Here is a 16,462-nt window from a genome sequence, read left to right on the forward strand (position 1 = left end):
GGACCTGAATTGTCAGCTAAAATCTGCCTGTATATAGCCACCTTTACCACTCAAGATATCTTGTGATTGTTAAGTTGTAGTTTAACACACCCATATGTATGATTTTGTTTTTCACCTAGCCCATGGTTTGGGATTGTTACTTTAACCTTTTTACTGCCAACGACATATGGGATACGTCGTGGCAGTAAAAGGGCTTAAATGCCAACGACGTGTCCCATACGTCGTCGGAATTTAAAGTCTTCTCTCTGCAGCGGCGGCACATGTTTCTAGCGATGACAGCCCCCCTGGGCAACAAGCCAGGAGGGCTGTCATGAGGGTCCTGCGAAGCGATCGTCGCAGGACCCTTCTGGAAGCAGCAGACGCGATCGCATTTTATCCCTGTATAAGTGTTCCTAATCTGTTTTTAGCGAAGCTTTGCCAGGTGTAACTTTGGTGTATAAAAATAACTTTACCTATTTTGAATTCATCAGAATGTGTACTTTCCAAAAATATATATAGGGGCTCTGTGTGCAAAAGCTGAGCTGGCAGGCGAGAAATCCATATGCGCTATTTTCATTTTGGGGTCAGTACATACCGCAGACTTTGATATATCATGCATATTGGGCATCAAGCTGTTCAGTAGACCTTAGGTGTTCCTATTTGGGGTGACTTGCCTTTGTACGCAAGAAATTGTGTGAGATAAATGCGGCAAATTGCAACATTTTTAGGCGATTTTCTGAAATGTCATAAAAACCAATAACTTTAGGAAAGCTTTGCAGATTGGTACTTTGCTGTAGAAAAGACTCTTTACCCTTGTTGGATTTGTCAGAATGTGTACTTTCCAAAAATATATGGTTTTGTGGGGGTCTCTGTACAGTTAGGGGAAGTTTCGGCACATAATACACTGACAGGGGCTCTGTGTGCAAAAGCTGAGCTGGCAGGCGAGAAATCCTTATGCGATATTTTCATTTTGGGTTCAGTACATACCGCAGACTTTGGTATATCTATGCATATTGGGCATCAAACTGTTCAGTAGACCTTAGGTGTTACTATTTGGGGTGATTTGCCTTTATCTGATCTTTATCAAGAAATTGTGAGAGAAATGCGGCAAATTGCAACATTTTTATGCGATTTTCTAAATGTCATATAAATCTGCAAACTTAGGAAAGCTTTACAGCTTGGTACTTTGGAGCAAAAAGAAATGTTTACCCATTATAGATTCGGGGGATGTGTACTTCCCAAAAATATATGGCTTTCTGGGGTGAGTGTACTTTTTTTGTAGCATTATCCCACATAAAGGATGTAAATGTGTTGATTTTGCAGGAGCTGAAATGATACATCATATGGGGGTATGTTCCCATTGGGGCCCCTACATGCCACATACTTAGGTAAACCTATACATATTGGGCATCAAACTGTTCAGTGGACCCCTGGCTTTCAAATTCAGGGTGTTTTATCATGGTACCTAATGCTATGTGGGAGATAAGATGCTGCAAACTGGAAGCTTTGAGGGGATTTTTGGAAATGTCATCAAAATTGCTAACTTTAGAAAAGCTGTGCAGCTTGGTACTTTGGAGTAGAAAGACATGGGTACCCATTTTAGATTCGGGGGAATGTGTACTTTCCAAAAATATGACTTTCTGGAGTGAGCGTACTTTTTACTAGCTTTATCCCACATATAATGATGTAAATGTGTTGATTTTGCAGGAGCTGAAATGACAGAAATGATAGATCATATGGGGGTATGTTCACATTGGGGCCCCTACATGCCATAAGTAAACCTATACATATTGGGCATCACTGTTCAGTGGACCCCTGGTGTTCATATTTGGTTACTTTATGACCTGTAGGAGATAAGATACTATAGACTGGAAGCTTTGAAGCAATTTTTTAAAAAAATCACAAATTTTGATAACCAATAACTTTAGGAAAGCATTGCGACTTGATAGTTTGGAGTAGACAGACAGTTCTACCTATTCTATATTCCCCAGAATCTGTTCTTTCCAAAAATGTACATTTTCTGGGATAAACCTTCTGTTAGTGGAATTTTTGTCCTTGAAATCTAAAGTATGCAGCTTTCTGGAGCAGTGCTTTGGAAATTTAGTAGTGTACTGCTGGGAGTTTTTGACCTATACAAGTGACAAATCTCCTTAAAACTACATATATTTGGTATTGGCACATTCAGGAGACATGGACTTTCCAAATCAGTTGTATATTCGTGCATAAAATAATTTTGGTTTCTAGTATGTGTGTTTATATTATGGAAAATTTGATTTTGTTTTTGCATTTTTAGACATTTAGAAGCCTATATCTTGTTACGGAATTGGAATTACACAAAAATTCTACCATATTTTGAAAGCTTAGGTTGTTCTGAAAAAAACGATATATTGTTTTCCTGGGTAAACTAAAATTCCCCCCGAGGAAAGGCCCCTAAAGTGCAAAATGTTCAAAAACTGTCTGGAAATACAAGTTCCACTTTGACCAAAACAGCTGGCAGTAAAAGGGTTAATGTTTTAGATGTCAAAGTCTTGGGAGATTTTGTAAGAAATTGTAATCTTAATTCCCCTGTATTATATAAAGCACAGCTGTTTGGAGACCAGGAGCATGGTTAGGGCAGCAACTGTGTCTTGTCATGAAATGCTTGGGGACCTCATTTTGGCATGAAGTGCTTAATTTGGTATTTGGGGGTGTGGCTACAAAGTGGACCTGTATATTTTTTGCCATGATGCTAAGCATGCAGTAAATAATGCAGTTTTGGGAGGTATGTGGTGTTCTCGCTGGTATGTCTGGAGTTCATTCAATTTTTTGAATTCATTTCTTCGATGTCTTCCTGTAAACTAATACTGGCAGTATTTATAAAGTAGAAACTACAGGCTTGAAAGGGCATTTTTGACTTTTTACTGCACATATTGTGCTATTTTTTGGCTACTTTTATGCCTGTTTTGAAATTTAGACCTTGAAACCTTATTGGAGCAGCACTAGATCCATAGCCAACTGGCTGGAGAAGTCTTATCATAGCTGCTGCTTCACATTGCTCCATTACATTATGCACACCTATAAGCAGCACCCTATTTTCTGTTTTATTATTCACTTTAATTGCTGGTCCTCCCAGAGCAAGGGCTGAAGTTCAACAGTGTGTAGACTGTATGAAATTAATGTAAGCAAACATTACATAATTTATGAACAACGAAGTTTAATAATAATTTACACTAAACGTAAGAACAATGAAGTTGAATAAACGTACCGTAAGAAAGGAATAAGGGTGTTCCACAAATATTTAAAAACATATGATCGGATGCAAGGCCTTATTAAACGCGCCGTATAACTCAGTACGATGATTAAGTATTGAGTGCATTTATAGTAAATTGTCTGTTCAAATGTAAAACAGGTATCTTTAGAATAGCATCTCTGCAGCAAGACGCTATAGTAATTCCTTCATAGGCCGACACACGATCACGTGACGAAATATGAAACTCCCCTATCTTTATTCCAGCTAATATAACAATAAGTGGCTGTGCCGCGTCATTACATTGATTCCAGGTGGGAACACTCTAGCAATGACGTCACCTTCATTGATTCTCCACCTGGAGCAGCTCCCCTAGCAATCAATCATTAACTAATGTTACTGCGATCCTGTTCGCTTTTATTGCACTCGTAATTAATGACTCAATATAAACTTCATATTACTTAAAAGGGGGCAAAGTACCTTGACTCTTCCAAAACGAGCTTTTATTTTGGATCTCATACTTACGAATGATGGACTTATTTTCGCTACAATAAACCATGGACTAAGCCTGACGCCTGAACACCGCCACGTTTTATTGCTGTAACAATAAAGTGCTGGTAGCGCTTTAACCGCGTAAAAGGTGTTAAGTCCCAGATAATCGCATTAAATTAATATTGCACTATTGTGCAAAACATACGCGAATACTTCAGAACTCCCCAGTCCGTCCGTAAATACGCTGTACAGTATTGCGGGATTCCTACAGCAATCAAGTGTTGGAAAGGCTCGGATTTCAATGGCTAACCTTAAACGGAAGTGACGCGATATGAAAACACTCTATTCCTCCCTCCCATTCTCTTGACGTCCGCACTTCCACGTCTCTCTTGTGTGTCCCTGTCCGGTACTAGGCTTCCCCCGAGAGGGGGAGTGGAGGTACCAGGGGGCAATGGCTGCAGTGTCAGGGGCAGGAGGTGGGGGATCCGGGCAAGCGGGTAATGTCCGTGATGGGGTACGGGTGGCCGTGCTCTGCCTTCTCTGGTATTCCGTGAGCTCAGGGGGCAACGTGGTGAACAAGATCATTCTTAACGGGTTCCCTTACCCGGTCACCGTGTCCCTGTTTCACATTCTCGCCATATGCTGCTTCCTTCCCCCGCTGCTTCGAGCCTGGGGGGTCCCACACACGCAGCTGCCAACCCGCTATTACCGCTGGTACATCATCCCGCTGGCCTTCGGCAAGTACTTCGCCTCAGTGTCTGCACATTTCAGCATCTGGAAGGTGCCGGTGTCCTATGCCCATACAGGTGAGACTGGAGTGGCGCAAGGCGTGGAACGCAATAGACGCGTACATAATTTGGGGAGCACTTATGCCGGCAGGATAATTAAAGAATAATATGCTGTTGTGGGTATAGAAGTTCTACACGGGTCTATCCCTATCAAGTAGCTCCGATGTTTAGTTGGATGATCTGGAGTGCTTATTCTGTTAGTAAATTTACATGTCCCAAAAACACTTGGGGGTTCACTGGCTCCTAAACTTGTATGGGAGGGAAATGATGTTGTGAGCTTTAGTTCTGTGTTAATGTCCTTTCTATATAAAGGTGGCATTAATAATGGTCAGCCATGGATGTCAGTGTTTTGCGTGTTAGTAGATGCCTATAGTCTATATCAGGGGTGCCCAAAAGGTAGATCGTGGCCTACCAGTAGATCACTTTAAAGTTTCTGGTAGACCTTGAGGTGGGAATACATCCCGCCACTTCTTTTTGAAGTCGCACTATTTTAACTGTGGTAAATCTCATGACGGAGGTCAGGTGGCAAGAGTAGATCAGAGGGTGACAAAGTCTGGGCGCCCCTGGTCTATATGTATATCCTTGAGTCAAAATGAGTTGTGGGTGCCTTTAGGCTGGTCCTGGAGAAAGGTGCCTGTGGGAGGGACTAGAAATTTCAGGTTATGTCTTAAGGTTTGACTTTAAAATGCAATAGCACTAAAGGTGCCCATACATGTTAAGATTTGCTCACTTGGCGAGATCGCCAAGTGAGCGGATCTTCACCCGATATCCCCACCTACGGGTGGGGGGTATCGGGGAGCGTGTAGGCTAATTCGATCGTTTGGCCCTGGGGCCAAACGATCAAATTATATTGGCAGCAGTGGGGTAGTCGGTTCGGGGACCGCATCAATGAGCCGATGCGGTCCCCGATCCGACTAGATTTTCTAACTTGCCCCATCAATATCTGCCCGATTTCAGGCCAGGTATCGGTCGGGCAGGTCCGTCGGTAGTCCCCATACACGGGCCGGTTCGCTGCCGAATCTGTCTAAGGGACCAATATCGGCAGCTAGAATTGGCCCGTGTATGGGGGACCTTTAGACTCACGTTATGGCCCTCCTACGTAGCATAAGGTTGATTAGCTAAAGATGGAACCAGGACATGATACCAAAGTGTTGACTATAGTAGCCCATAAAACATCTTTTGGGTATCACAGGCCCTCTTTGTACATATTTTTTGGCTGTTGGAGAAAGGCAGGGCAGCCATAAGAAGTTCCGTGACTTCAATTGAATATATATATGTCAAATTGTGTGTCCACACTCTAAACAGGTGCAATAAGTGGGTGCTAGGTCAAAACATGTAAATACCTATAAAAAGGACCAGTACACTGAATCACATCAATATCATCTTTTTTATTCACCGTGCTTTCCAACGTTTCGGTCCCTCCTGGGACCTTTACCTGGTTCTTTTTATAGATATAGATATATATTGCACGGTGAATGTATGTGTGTGCTGTAGAACTAGTAATCAAAACTAGTAATTGAATGGGTTGAAATGAAACACACAGGTCGTGTGGATTTGGGCCAAGAAGGTGAGCCCCAGGTGTGATGTCAGACAGGTGATGGGTCAAACTCCAAGCAGAGCCCCTCCTCTTGACTAGCGCTAACCACTTCCATGTGGTGGCTCATCCTATTTGAGTCATTGGAGGGGATGAGGAGCAGGTCATAAATTTATAAAGGGCTGGGTTGGCTGCAGGTTAGGAAGTAGTAGGTTAGGGTTGGATTCATGTTGAAAAATGTCTGACCTGCTCATCACCTAACTACACAACTTTTGGGAGTGGAGCCCTTCCTTAGGAGTGTGCTTTGCCCTGAAATGCTGTGTTATTTCACTAAATAAACACAGGCAAGCAGCCTTATATTCTCCTTAGCAGTGCAGCCTCTATTTGTTGTGCCTTAAAAGAGAAGAAAAGGTACACTGAGTGGGGGCTGCTAAATGTTGTTTCAGTGTAAAGAGATGGATTCTGGAACTTGAAGTGTCCCTGCTCATTTACTAGGGAAAGAAGAGGGACCTCAAGTTCCAGGATACAGCACTTCACAATGAAAGGGTGGGGTTGCATTACAGTGAAACTCAGGGGGGTGGGGGGGCATGGCTAACACACAGACAGTTAACACAATGAGGGCTTCTTCTCCCATGAGGCAAGGTAAGAGCCTCTGGTAAGTTAAAGAGCTTAATTTCCCTTTTAAGCAGAAATTTTGCTCTTTGAATGCAGGGAGTGTAGCACGCCCTGTACTAGTGATGCAGCCCCCCCTAGACCTGCTCCAATGCAAGTCATATGCCCAGTTTAATAAGTTCATCAAAAGAAAGGGGGGGGGGGGGGGAGGGTTGTTAAACTGTTGTTTATAGTCAACCTGGGCCCATGGTGTGAAAAGGGCACCTGCACTATGGGAAAGGCGTTTTGTGGAAATGTATGAGTGTGCATGTATTTGTTTTTGTGTTCCTCTTGCTCACAGGCAATCTGTATGCAAGTGGCATTGAAGCATGCAATAAAAGTACAGTTTGAGAAATATGTTTAATCTGTTCAGGTTGAAGTGGGCACCCACCTGTTTTTCTCCTTTGTGACATCAGTATTTCTTTTTATATTACAGTAAAGGCTACAATGCCAATATGGGTGGTGCTACTGTCCCGGATAATAATGAAGGAAAAGCAAACCACAAAGGTGAGAGGGAGCCATTTCTGTTTGCAGGGTTTGGCAACATCAGCCATGAGTGGTCTAAAAACCCAACACACCCAGTATTGAAACTGGGGCTACTAAAGGACAGTGGGAGTTTTTATTTTTAAAAAAGTCTTCCAGAGATTATACTCAGTTTATCAGACTACAAGAAGCAGCCACTAATGTAATCTTATTTTAATGTGTTTTTCAGCTGTAGAGGTTGCTGGTCCACCACAAGAATTGTTTTATGTTTTGCACACATATATTAAACCTGCGCAGCAGTTAGAATTACCACTAACATCTTTGCATTTGCTGAGTGGGCTTTCTTGTTATGTCCCTGACTAAATTAGCTGTGATATGTGGTAAAAGTTAATATTAATACAGGTATGGGACCGGTTATCCAGAATGCTCGGGAATTGGGGTCTTCTGAAAGGTGGTCATTCTGTAATTTGGATCACCATAGTATGCTAAAAATGTATTTATACATTAAACATTATTTTGCATTGTTTAATAACGATTAATTATATCTCTGTTAGGAATGAGTACAAGGTACTGTTTTATTAGTACAAATAAAAGAATTATTTTTTTAAAAATATATTATTTGATTAAAATGGACTCTGTGGGAGATGACCTTTTTGAAATTTGAGCTTTCTGGATTACAGGTTTCTGGATAACCAATCCCATACCTGTATATAATTGGTTTATATTTTAAGTTTTAATTTCCCTCAGTTCTCCTGGACAGTGTGACACAGGAAACATTTAGACTACTTTGTGTCATACATTTCTAACAATATAATGCAAGAATAATTGCACAAACAGGTTTATCTTTGCTACCTCAGGCTTTATACATACCTGAAAATGGCTGCAAAGATATTTGACACATCAGCACTGCTGAAAGGTGGGGCCTTCTTGTTCTCCCATTATAAAGTGTAGTGTATTTAGTTGTGTGGTCAGTGGAGAGATAGCACAATCTAATTACATTCATTGCTCTGCCAAGGTTCCTACCAGTGTGTTTGTTTAAGGGATCTTACAGACAAGAGTTGTTACTTGTTTAAGGGCTCTGGCACACGGGGGAGATTAGTCGCCCGCGATTTAACTCCCTGTTCGCGGGCGACTAATCTCCCCGAGTTGCCTACCCCTGCCATCCCACCGGCGAACATGTAAGTCGCCGGCGGGATGGCAGACGCAGCGGCGCGATTTCGCGCAAATCGACGAAAAAGACTCGCGAGTCTTTTTTGCCGATTTCCGCGAAATCGCCCCGCCGCGTCTGCCATCCCGCCGGCGACTTACATGTTCGCCGGTGGGATGGCAGGGGTAGGCAACTCGGGGAGATTAGTTGCCCGCGAACAGGGAGTTAATCGCGGGCGACTAATCTCCCCCGTGTGCCAGAGCCCTTAGATCTGTCATGCATTCCAGCACAGGGCAACACAGGCCTTTTTCTATAGTTTTAAATAAATGTAACCTATACAGTGTAAGTAATTCAAATATGGATCCCTAGAATTCATAATAATGGCAAGTGGGCAGGCACCATTTTGTGGACACTGGTATTAAGAGCAAGCTTTGCATCATCCCAAAATCTTGTGTATGCGCCAGAATAGGGGACCTGATGCTCATGCACAGGGAACACAATTATAGACCGTGAGGAGGGAGGGAAGTGCAGGAATATATAATACTGCAAAGTGTTTCTGGTCTTTTTGTAATATTTGAACTGTTTGTGTACCTGAAGTTTTGATATGGTGTGTCACCCATAGGTTGTATAATCCTTTATTGTCAATGATATTCTCTGACTTTGACTACAATTTTTTAAATACAGGTAATTTTATTTCAATAACTATTTATTGGACTGGGACTAGGGCTGTAGGCACATGTATCTTTTGCCTACCCCTAGCTCCAGCCCTGGAAAATCAGCATTGCAAAAGAGAGGTTGAATGTTATGGTGGGGGGGGAAAAGGTGCCGGATACCTAAGTATTGTTTGCAGTTGATCACAGGTTGAAAATTGTATATATTTGGAATGAGGCAGCAATACTATTAAAGCAACAAGATATATTATACAGACTATATTTACAAAGTATAAATACACAGGAAGTATTCTAAAATATATTTATATTTTATGAGTGGAGGCTTGTGGTATGTACAGTGGCTCTCGAACGTTTGTGAACCCTTTAAATTATTCTATATTTCTATATGACTGTGGCCTAAAACATCATCTAATTTTCAAACATGTCCTAAAAGTACATGGAAAAAAACTTAGTTAAGCAAGTGAAACAAAAATTATTATATCTGGTCATGTATTGAAAAAAAAAATGATCCAATAACATCTGCGTGTGGCAAAAGTAAGTGAATCCTTAGGATTAGCATATAAGAAATATATATATATATATGTGTGTGTGTGTGATAGATTTTTTTTTTTTTACTTTATATTTGGAGATAAAACCTTATCCCATATGTGGTGGTGGGAGTGTTCTGGTTTGGGCCTGTTTTGCTGCATCTAGGCCTGGACAGGGAACAAGGAATTCTGAACTATACCTGAAAATTCTAAAGGAAAATGTCAAGACATCTGTCTGTGAAGCTGGGTCATAAGTCAAAGTCCTGACCTTAATCCAATTGAAATGTTGTGGAAAGGGGAGGGGGGGGCGCATCGCTAGTGCAGAGAGGGCAATAGTGCACTGCACTAGAGGAGACAAAAGACTGGTGCTGCTGCCTAAGGCGAGTTTCCCAGTTCACCTCATTGCAGCAAAGTACCTGCTTCCCTGAAAATCAGATTATGTTTTAGATCACATTCATGTAAAAATCTAGAAAATTTTAAGTGTCTCAGAAACTTCAAGAACCACTGTATAATGCCCTGGACTGTATGCTTATAATATTTCTCACATTATTAAATTAATATTTTTTTTTCCTCTATTTTTCAGGTTTATCTGTCTCTCGTCCCTATTATTGGAGGTGTTTTGCTGGCAACAGTAACTGAGATCTCCTTTGACATGTGGGGTCTGATCAGTGCATTAGCCGCCACCCTCTGTTTTTCTCTACAAAACATTTTCTCCAAAAAGGTTAGCACAGATAGGTGTTTAGAGCATTCTGTTAATACTTTTAAAAGGAAACAGTTCTATTTTTTTATAATTAAGCTTTTTAAATTTTATTTGCATATTTAAAGTTAGGTGAATGCTGCCATACTGTTTTCCAAGTAAGCAGTTAAGGCTTCTACAGAAAAAGGTTATGAAAAATATCATGGGGTCTTTTATGCTCAAATTTTGTATATCTATGTCCAGATTGTTGTTGCTCCCATTGTTCCCTTCAACATTGATCATATGATTTCATTAGTCAGACTGTCAAAGTAACTTTTTTTGTGTCTGGGTTTTTTCTGTGCCTTGTACTTTTATTTCTTATGCTGGGTACAGATGGGCATACAGTATCATATGTCACTTTTCATTTAACACTTTTTTTTTTTTAATTCTCATGAAATCTAGGTCTTGCGGGACTCTCGGATACACCATTTACGATTACTGAACCTCCTGGGCTGTCACGCCATTTTTTTCATGATACCAACCTGGGTGCTTCTAGACCTTTCTTCCTTCTTGGTGGAGAGTGACTTGGTAAGGGTATTTGGGTATTTTTCAGCTCTGTAGAAGTGTGCGTATTTTCCATTTCTAGCATATTTGGCACTATCAGTATAGTAAACCTAAATGACTACTAACTTTTTTTCCGTGCAGCATTTTTATCTGCTTTGAAATCTGTACATATCCTTCAGTGTTTTAGAATATTTGCTAATTCAATCTCAGAAGTATTATTTTCATTTAGGTTTTATAATGTTTATTTATTGTAAGAGTCTTAGAAAGTAAAAATAATAATAAACATGTAAATGTTAAACATTGTGAGGCATTTTTATGTGTTACTGTCCCTTTAATTGTGTCATGGTCTGAAGAAGTGTCTGATGATTCAGAGCCAATATCAGTTTCAATTGCCTATGGAAAAATTAAAGAAAACATGTTGCACTAGAACAAAGCATTCTATTAATTCATGTCTTCAGCATGTAGCCGCACATGGACTTGAAGTGTATTTAACATTTATGTAATTTTGTATTCCTCTTCTATTATTCATCCCCTATAATATCTATTTAGCCTTATGGCACATGTGATGCATACTCAAATGCACATTTTCTGGCCAGAGTCCCTCCTGTTACCACTGTCATGCAGTATCTATTAAGGGAAGTGACCGACACATGCAAGGTTCTGGGGCTTTTCTGCTGTCTGAAAACGATGGCCAGGGGGCTACCTTTGACCATCCATGGTCCAGTAACTGATTGAAGGAAAACTTTTGAATTCCAGTTGTCGCTTCGTTTTTCAGCGATTGCACTGGATCGCTGCAAAAAGTTTTTACAAAAATTCTAAGCTTAGCAGGTTTTAGCTAAAAAATCAGGTGAAATCAGTAGGGATGCACCAAACCCCTTTTTTCAGGTTTGGCCGAACCCCTAAATCCATTGTAAGGGATTCAGCCGAAAACAGAACCTAGTCCTAATTAGCATATGCTAATTAGGACTTGGAAGGGTTAAATGGCAAAAAACTTTCCACTTCTGTGTTTACACGGCAACATTTAACCATTCCAATTCCTAACTAGCATATGCTAGTTAAGATTCAGTTCAGCCAGGACTGCGGATTCGTCCAAATACGAACCCTGCTGAACCGATTCCTGGATACGGTGCATCCCTAGGAATCAGGAACTCGCATGATTTTCCTTCAGTCGATTGGCTGACCACAGGTGGTAAAAGGTAAGTCCATCTGCCCTTATGTGCTATGAGCCTTATCCTTAATTGCTACTTAACTGGGGGAGACCTTTTTTTCTTTTAGCCCTGAGGCATTGCTGAACACCAGTGTCACGGAAGCTTTAATATATAAAGGCATATGTGTATGTGTAAAACATCCTGAAAGAAAATGAAATTGCATTTATTTTTCAACAGCACTGGAAAGTAATTTTTACTTTAACCTTCTACTGTATATAGCACATGTATAGCCATAGGAAGATGACGTGTGCTGCAGTCTTTATTGGGGATGTTTTCTTTTATGCATAACTTGCACATAACAAAGGATATGGATAGAAAAACTCACTGTATTTTGAATTTGACATTTACCCTCATGCAGTACATGACTTGTGACATTCAGTGACTTATTGGGCTATGGTTTTTAAGTGTTGTTTGCTCCTTGGACAGTTGGATAAGGAGTTAGCAGCGTAGCTGTTAGCATACAAGTCTATAAAATACATTTCCATAGTGTGTTGTGTCTAAACTTCAATGCTACTAATGGCCAACATAGCCCCGGAAACTGCTAATGTGTTGCTGTAATTATTATGGATGAAAAAATATTATTAATATTATGGCTTCTTATCCTTCAAGACTTATAGCAAATAGTTTTAAAAGGTTATGTAAATAAAAGCAGCACTTGAGGGTACAGGATTTATTCTCTCACTTTCCAGTTCTTGATGTATTCCAAATAAGGAGTATGTTCTCACATAATGATTTATTTTATGCTTTTACTGATGTTTAAATGGGCTTCTTGAAATACTTATTTCTTTAAAATTTTAGTTCTCTAGTTTTCCTTTATAGTTACCTAATAACCTAATTATTATCATTTTTATGTATCCAAAAGGCAAGTGCTGAAGGACATTCTGGCTGATATCTACTTTAACATATTTTGCAACCAGTACAAAGAAAACTCAACTAATTGATTTTTTTCAGTTTATTAATCCTTTCAATTTTTCACCTCCCCAACCCCTTTATTTCTCTCATAGAGTTCTGTATCACAGTGGCCATGGACACTCCTCTTACTTGTGATCAGTGGCACTTGCAACTTTGCTCAAAACCTCATTGCCTTCAGCATCCTGAATTTGATTAGCCCTCTCAGTTACTCAGTAGCCAATGCAACCAAGAGGATCATGGTCATCACAGTTTCACTCATTATGCTTCGTAATCCTGTTACTGGCACCAACGTCCTAGGCATGATGACTGCCATACTTGGTGTTTTCCTCTATAATAAGGTGGGTATCTGTAAAACTATCAGGTTGTTTTCTTGCAATGCAATTTTTTGTGCACATAGAGGAATAAATATTTCTATTTGTTACAGAGCCATGTGGTTACTTTTACTGGTGCACCAAAGTAAGCTTCAGGGAAAGTTTGTAGTTTGTAGTAGCTTCTTTAAACCAACAATTTTTTTTTACCCCAGGCAAAATATGATGCAAACCAAGAAGCAAAGAAGCAGCTCCTTCCAGTTACATCTGGCGAGCTCCAGGATCATCACCACGGGCCTCCAGAGAAGCAGCAGAATGGCATGGCCACCTTCTCACCTGGAAGGGATTACCAATATGGTCGGACCAATGTGCTTACTGACCACTTTCAGTACAGTAGGCAGAGTCACCCCACAGCACACAACCGCTATGATGTCTAAAGCAAACACTTGCATTTTACAAAGCGCTGTCTTTATCTCTCTTCACCCATTCCAGCTGATCCAAATAATGCCCCTTGTCTAAATTTGTCATGCCTTTGATCTCTGGCTAAGTCATAGCATGCTGGGAATTCCTACAATTTTAAGAAGCAAAGAAGACCGCTTTGGAAGTTCAACTTTAAGATCCGCTCTTATGTTTTACAAAATATGGCTCAACTATGTATTTGGAGACCAGTTCATATCTGCTGCTGGAATACGATATTTTGAACTGATGGATAACAGCAGGATATGTGTTAATCATGTCAGATTCACATCAGCAAGGCTGTTTTCTCCTGGCTTTGCCTGGTTATCCTGGAATCATTGTTGTCTGCCAATTTGCATGTGTTTTTAATGTTGTCTACTCAGCCCTACCCTGCTATCTTTTCTTAAAGGTTCTTGCTGTATTTAACTTCAAATCCCCTTATGGCCATCATGCTATTCAGGACTAAACAAAATGATGGCCAAAAAAGTGTCTTTTAATTTAAAACTGTACATACAAGTCCTCTGTAAGCCTGTATAGTTGTGCTTGAAACAGCCATTAAATGGCTGCTAAGCCGTAATCACTGTTTTTGGGACTACAAAGAGCATAAAAAAGTATTTTACAATTAGAAATTTGTAGTATTGAAATAGATCCATGCTGCGTAGTGGTTTGGCAAGTTGAGCAGATATCGCTTGTCAAATAAAAGGGGGAAACCTGTATTGTGATATCTTAACCTGCCAACCTTACACTGAAGTCTTCAAAATAAATTATGATAGGTTTATGCTAAAGAAAAGTTCCATGTGTTCAGAGAAGCCCTGTGTAGTTGCACTACTTCTATAACTGGAAACTTTAAAGAGCCCCTTAAATGTCTAATTAAACAATCCAAACCATACCAACCTAGCTGTCGTAAAGTGAATGATGTCTCACAGTGAACAAAATACAATTCTTGTGCTCCATTACGCATAGAGCTTGTGTGAGGGAGTGTAGAAATTGGTACAGCTAACCCAGTTACTCTTTGGAGTACAGAAGTTTTAAAGGCGAGCAAAATTGTTGGTTTGGGGTAACCTATAAGCCCAGAAAGTTCCAGTTATGCCACTGCCTCCACCCAATAAAGCTCTTTTGAATTATATTGGCTGTCACATTGTAGTGCTCTTGGGCGGTAGGAGTGCATGTGTATTACCTTAATGTTATGAATGTAAAAGTTTTTGCTAACTGGTACTGCTCATTTTAGGCACAACTAGTTGGTTGTTTTGGACTATATTTTTTTTTGTAGTTGGGGGTGCCTATTGGAGATGTTTAATTCAGATATTATAAGCTCATGACATACAGGCATATTCTCCACTGGCAGTTCCATCTAAATTCTTCCAAGGAGCCTTTCATTAGTTTTAATGGGAAACACCAGACATCAGCACAGAATATGGCCAAATTTGGTCTGTAACTACTTGTCATAGGGGTTCCATTAAAACAAATGACAAATTCATCAGGCATGTTTGAGCACTACTCTTTCACCTTGCCCTTTTGCCTTGAGCCTTAGTGCTGAGAGACAGTTTCTTCCACAGTTTGCTGGGTGGTAAGGGAGTAGGTGGTATGGCCAATATTAAAGCTACTTGTTCCCATTTAGAAAGTATCACACTTGTGTCAACTTGTTTCACTTAGCTTAAGGTCATTCACTTCAAATTCTTTAGGTAGGAGTTAGAGGTTGTAAAGTAAAAGTACACCAGGCACCCCCCACCAAGAAAAGACCCCAGACCTATCTTCAGTATACTTATTTTTTTTTTTTTTTAATGTATTATCTTGAAAACTGTGGTCCTTTACAGTGCACTCTTCCCTTCTCTGCTTTACCTCTGCTTACTGTACATAGAAATCCTTAGGAACTGCTGGTTGTTTTACTTGTTAAGGATCAGCACAGCTGATTTCTGGGCTGGGGTTGTTCCATTTATTTTATCACTAAACTACATGGACTGTTGTGTAGGATGGTGCCAGATTGACAGATTGCATGCTACAAGTTGGATGTAGTTGCCTGGGTTAAAAAATAATGGGTCTGATAGTGAAATCCTGATGTGTAAATTACATAAAAATCATTGCCAACCAATGCAGTGGCAGAAGGGAATGCTGCATGCTGCGTTTGAACCCAATGATGAAATCTGATAAGACTTTTTACTCTTACTGAAATTGACTCTTGGATATAGATGCATATACAAAACCCACCATCTGATCCAACTTGCTTTTTTCCTATTGTGTATTTTGCTTTTTGACTTAAATTATTTTTTCTTTTGACTTTTGGAGTACGTGGCACCTATTACATATTTTTTATATTTTCTTGGAGCCACTTAATGGGTTGCCTCCAGTGTACCTGCACCTCACTTTTATTTGGGTGCGCACATCTGACCTAATCCAACGTGCAGTACAGCTGGGGGGTTCGATTTTGTAACATCCTACAAAAACCTTTCTCTGTTGCATGACAAGCTTAAACCTAGTCCTTAGGCTACCCTCCGTGTATCCTACAGTCCAGAACAAGCAGCAGAACTGATCCTTTACAAGTAACTTGCCCTTTGACAAGAATGCCAGACTGCAATTTTTACTGTTGTCACTACACTTTCTACCTTTATCCAAGAACTCTGCCAGCACTTAACAGAATACTCATGGGTTATGAAACATCAAGTTGCAGCAGCTTATGCAGTGACATTCTGTTCTGTGTTTATATTGGGGGCATATAGGGTTTGGTAAACAGGAATGGGTTGAATAGCTGATGCACCCACCTTTGCTAGAATGTGGTATCTTTTACTTCTCTTCTTGCAGTGATCTGTCAGGCAGTGCTAACCTAATATTTTTGTTTTTTCCTC

At 40.3% G+C, this 16,462-nt stretch overlaps 1 protein-coding gene across 1 annotated transcript; it reads left to right on the top strand.

Moving 5' to 3' along the window:
* The first annotated feature begins 4,081 nt into the window (after window positions 1–4,081).
* slc35e1 (solute carrier family 35 member E1) lies at window positions 4,082–14,748 on the top strand. Its single transcript, NM_001016384.2, is given in 6 exon segments — window positions 4,082–4,503; window positions 7,107–7,177; window positions 10,082–10,219; window positions 10,637–10,762; window positions 12,951–13,196; window positions 13,382–14,748. Coding segments are annotated over 6 exon segments (1,158 nt in total). The 5' UTR covers window positions 4,082–4,148; the 3' UTR covers window positions 13,604–14,748.
* Window positions 14,749–16,462: the final 1,714 nt, after the last annotated feature.

This window comes from Xenopus tropicalis, chromosome 1 (assembly GCF_000004195.4).
Source record: "Xenopus tropicalis strain Nigerian chromosome 1, UCB_Xtro_10.0, whole genome shotgun sequence".
NCBI lineage: Eukaryota > Metazoa > Chordata > Amphibia > Anura > Pipidae > Xenopus > Xenopus tropicalis.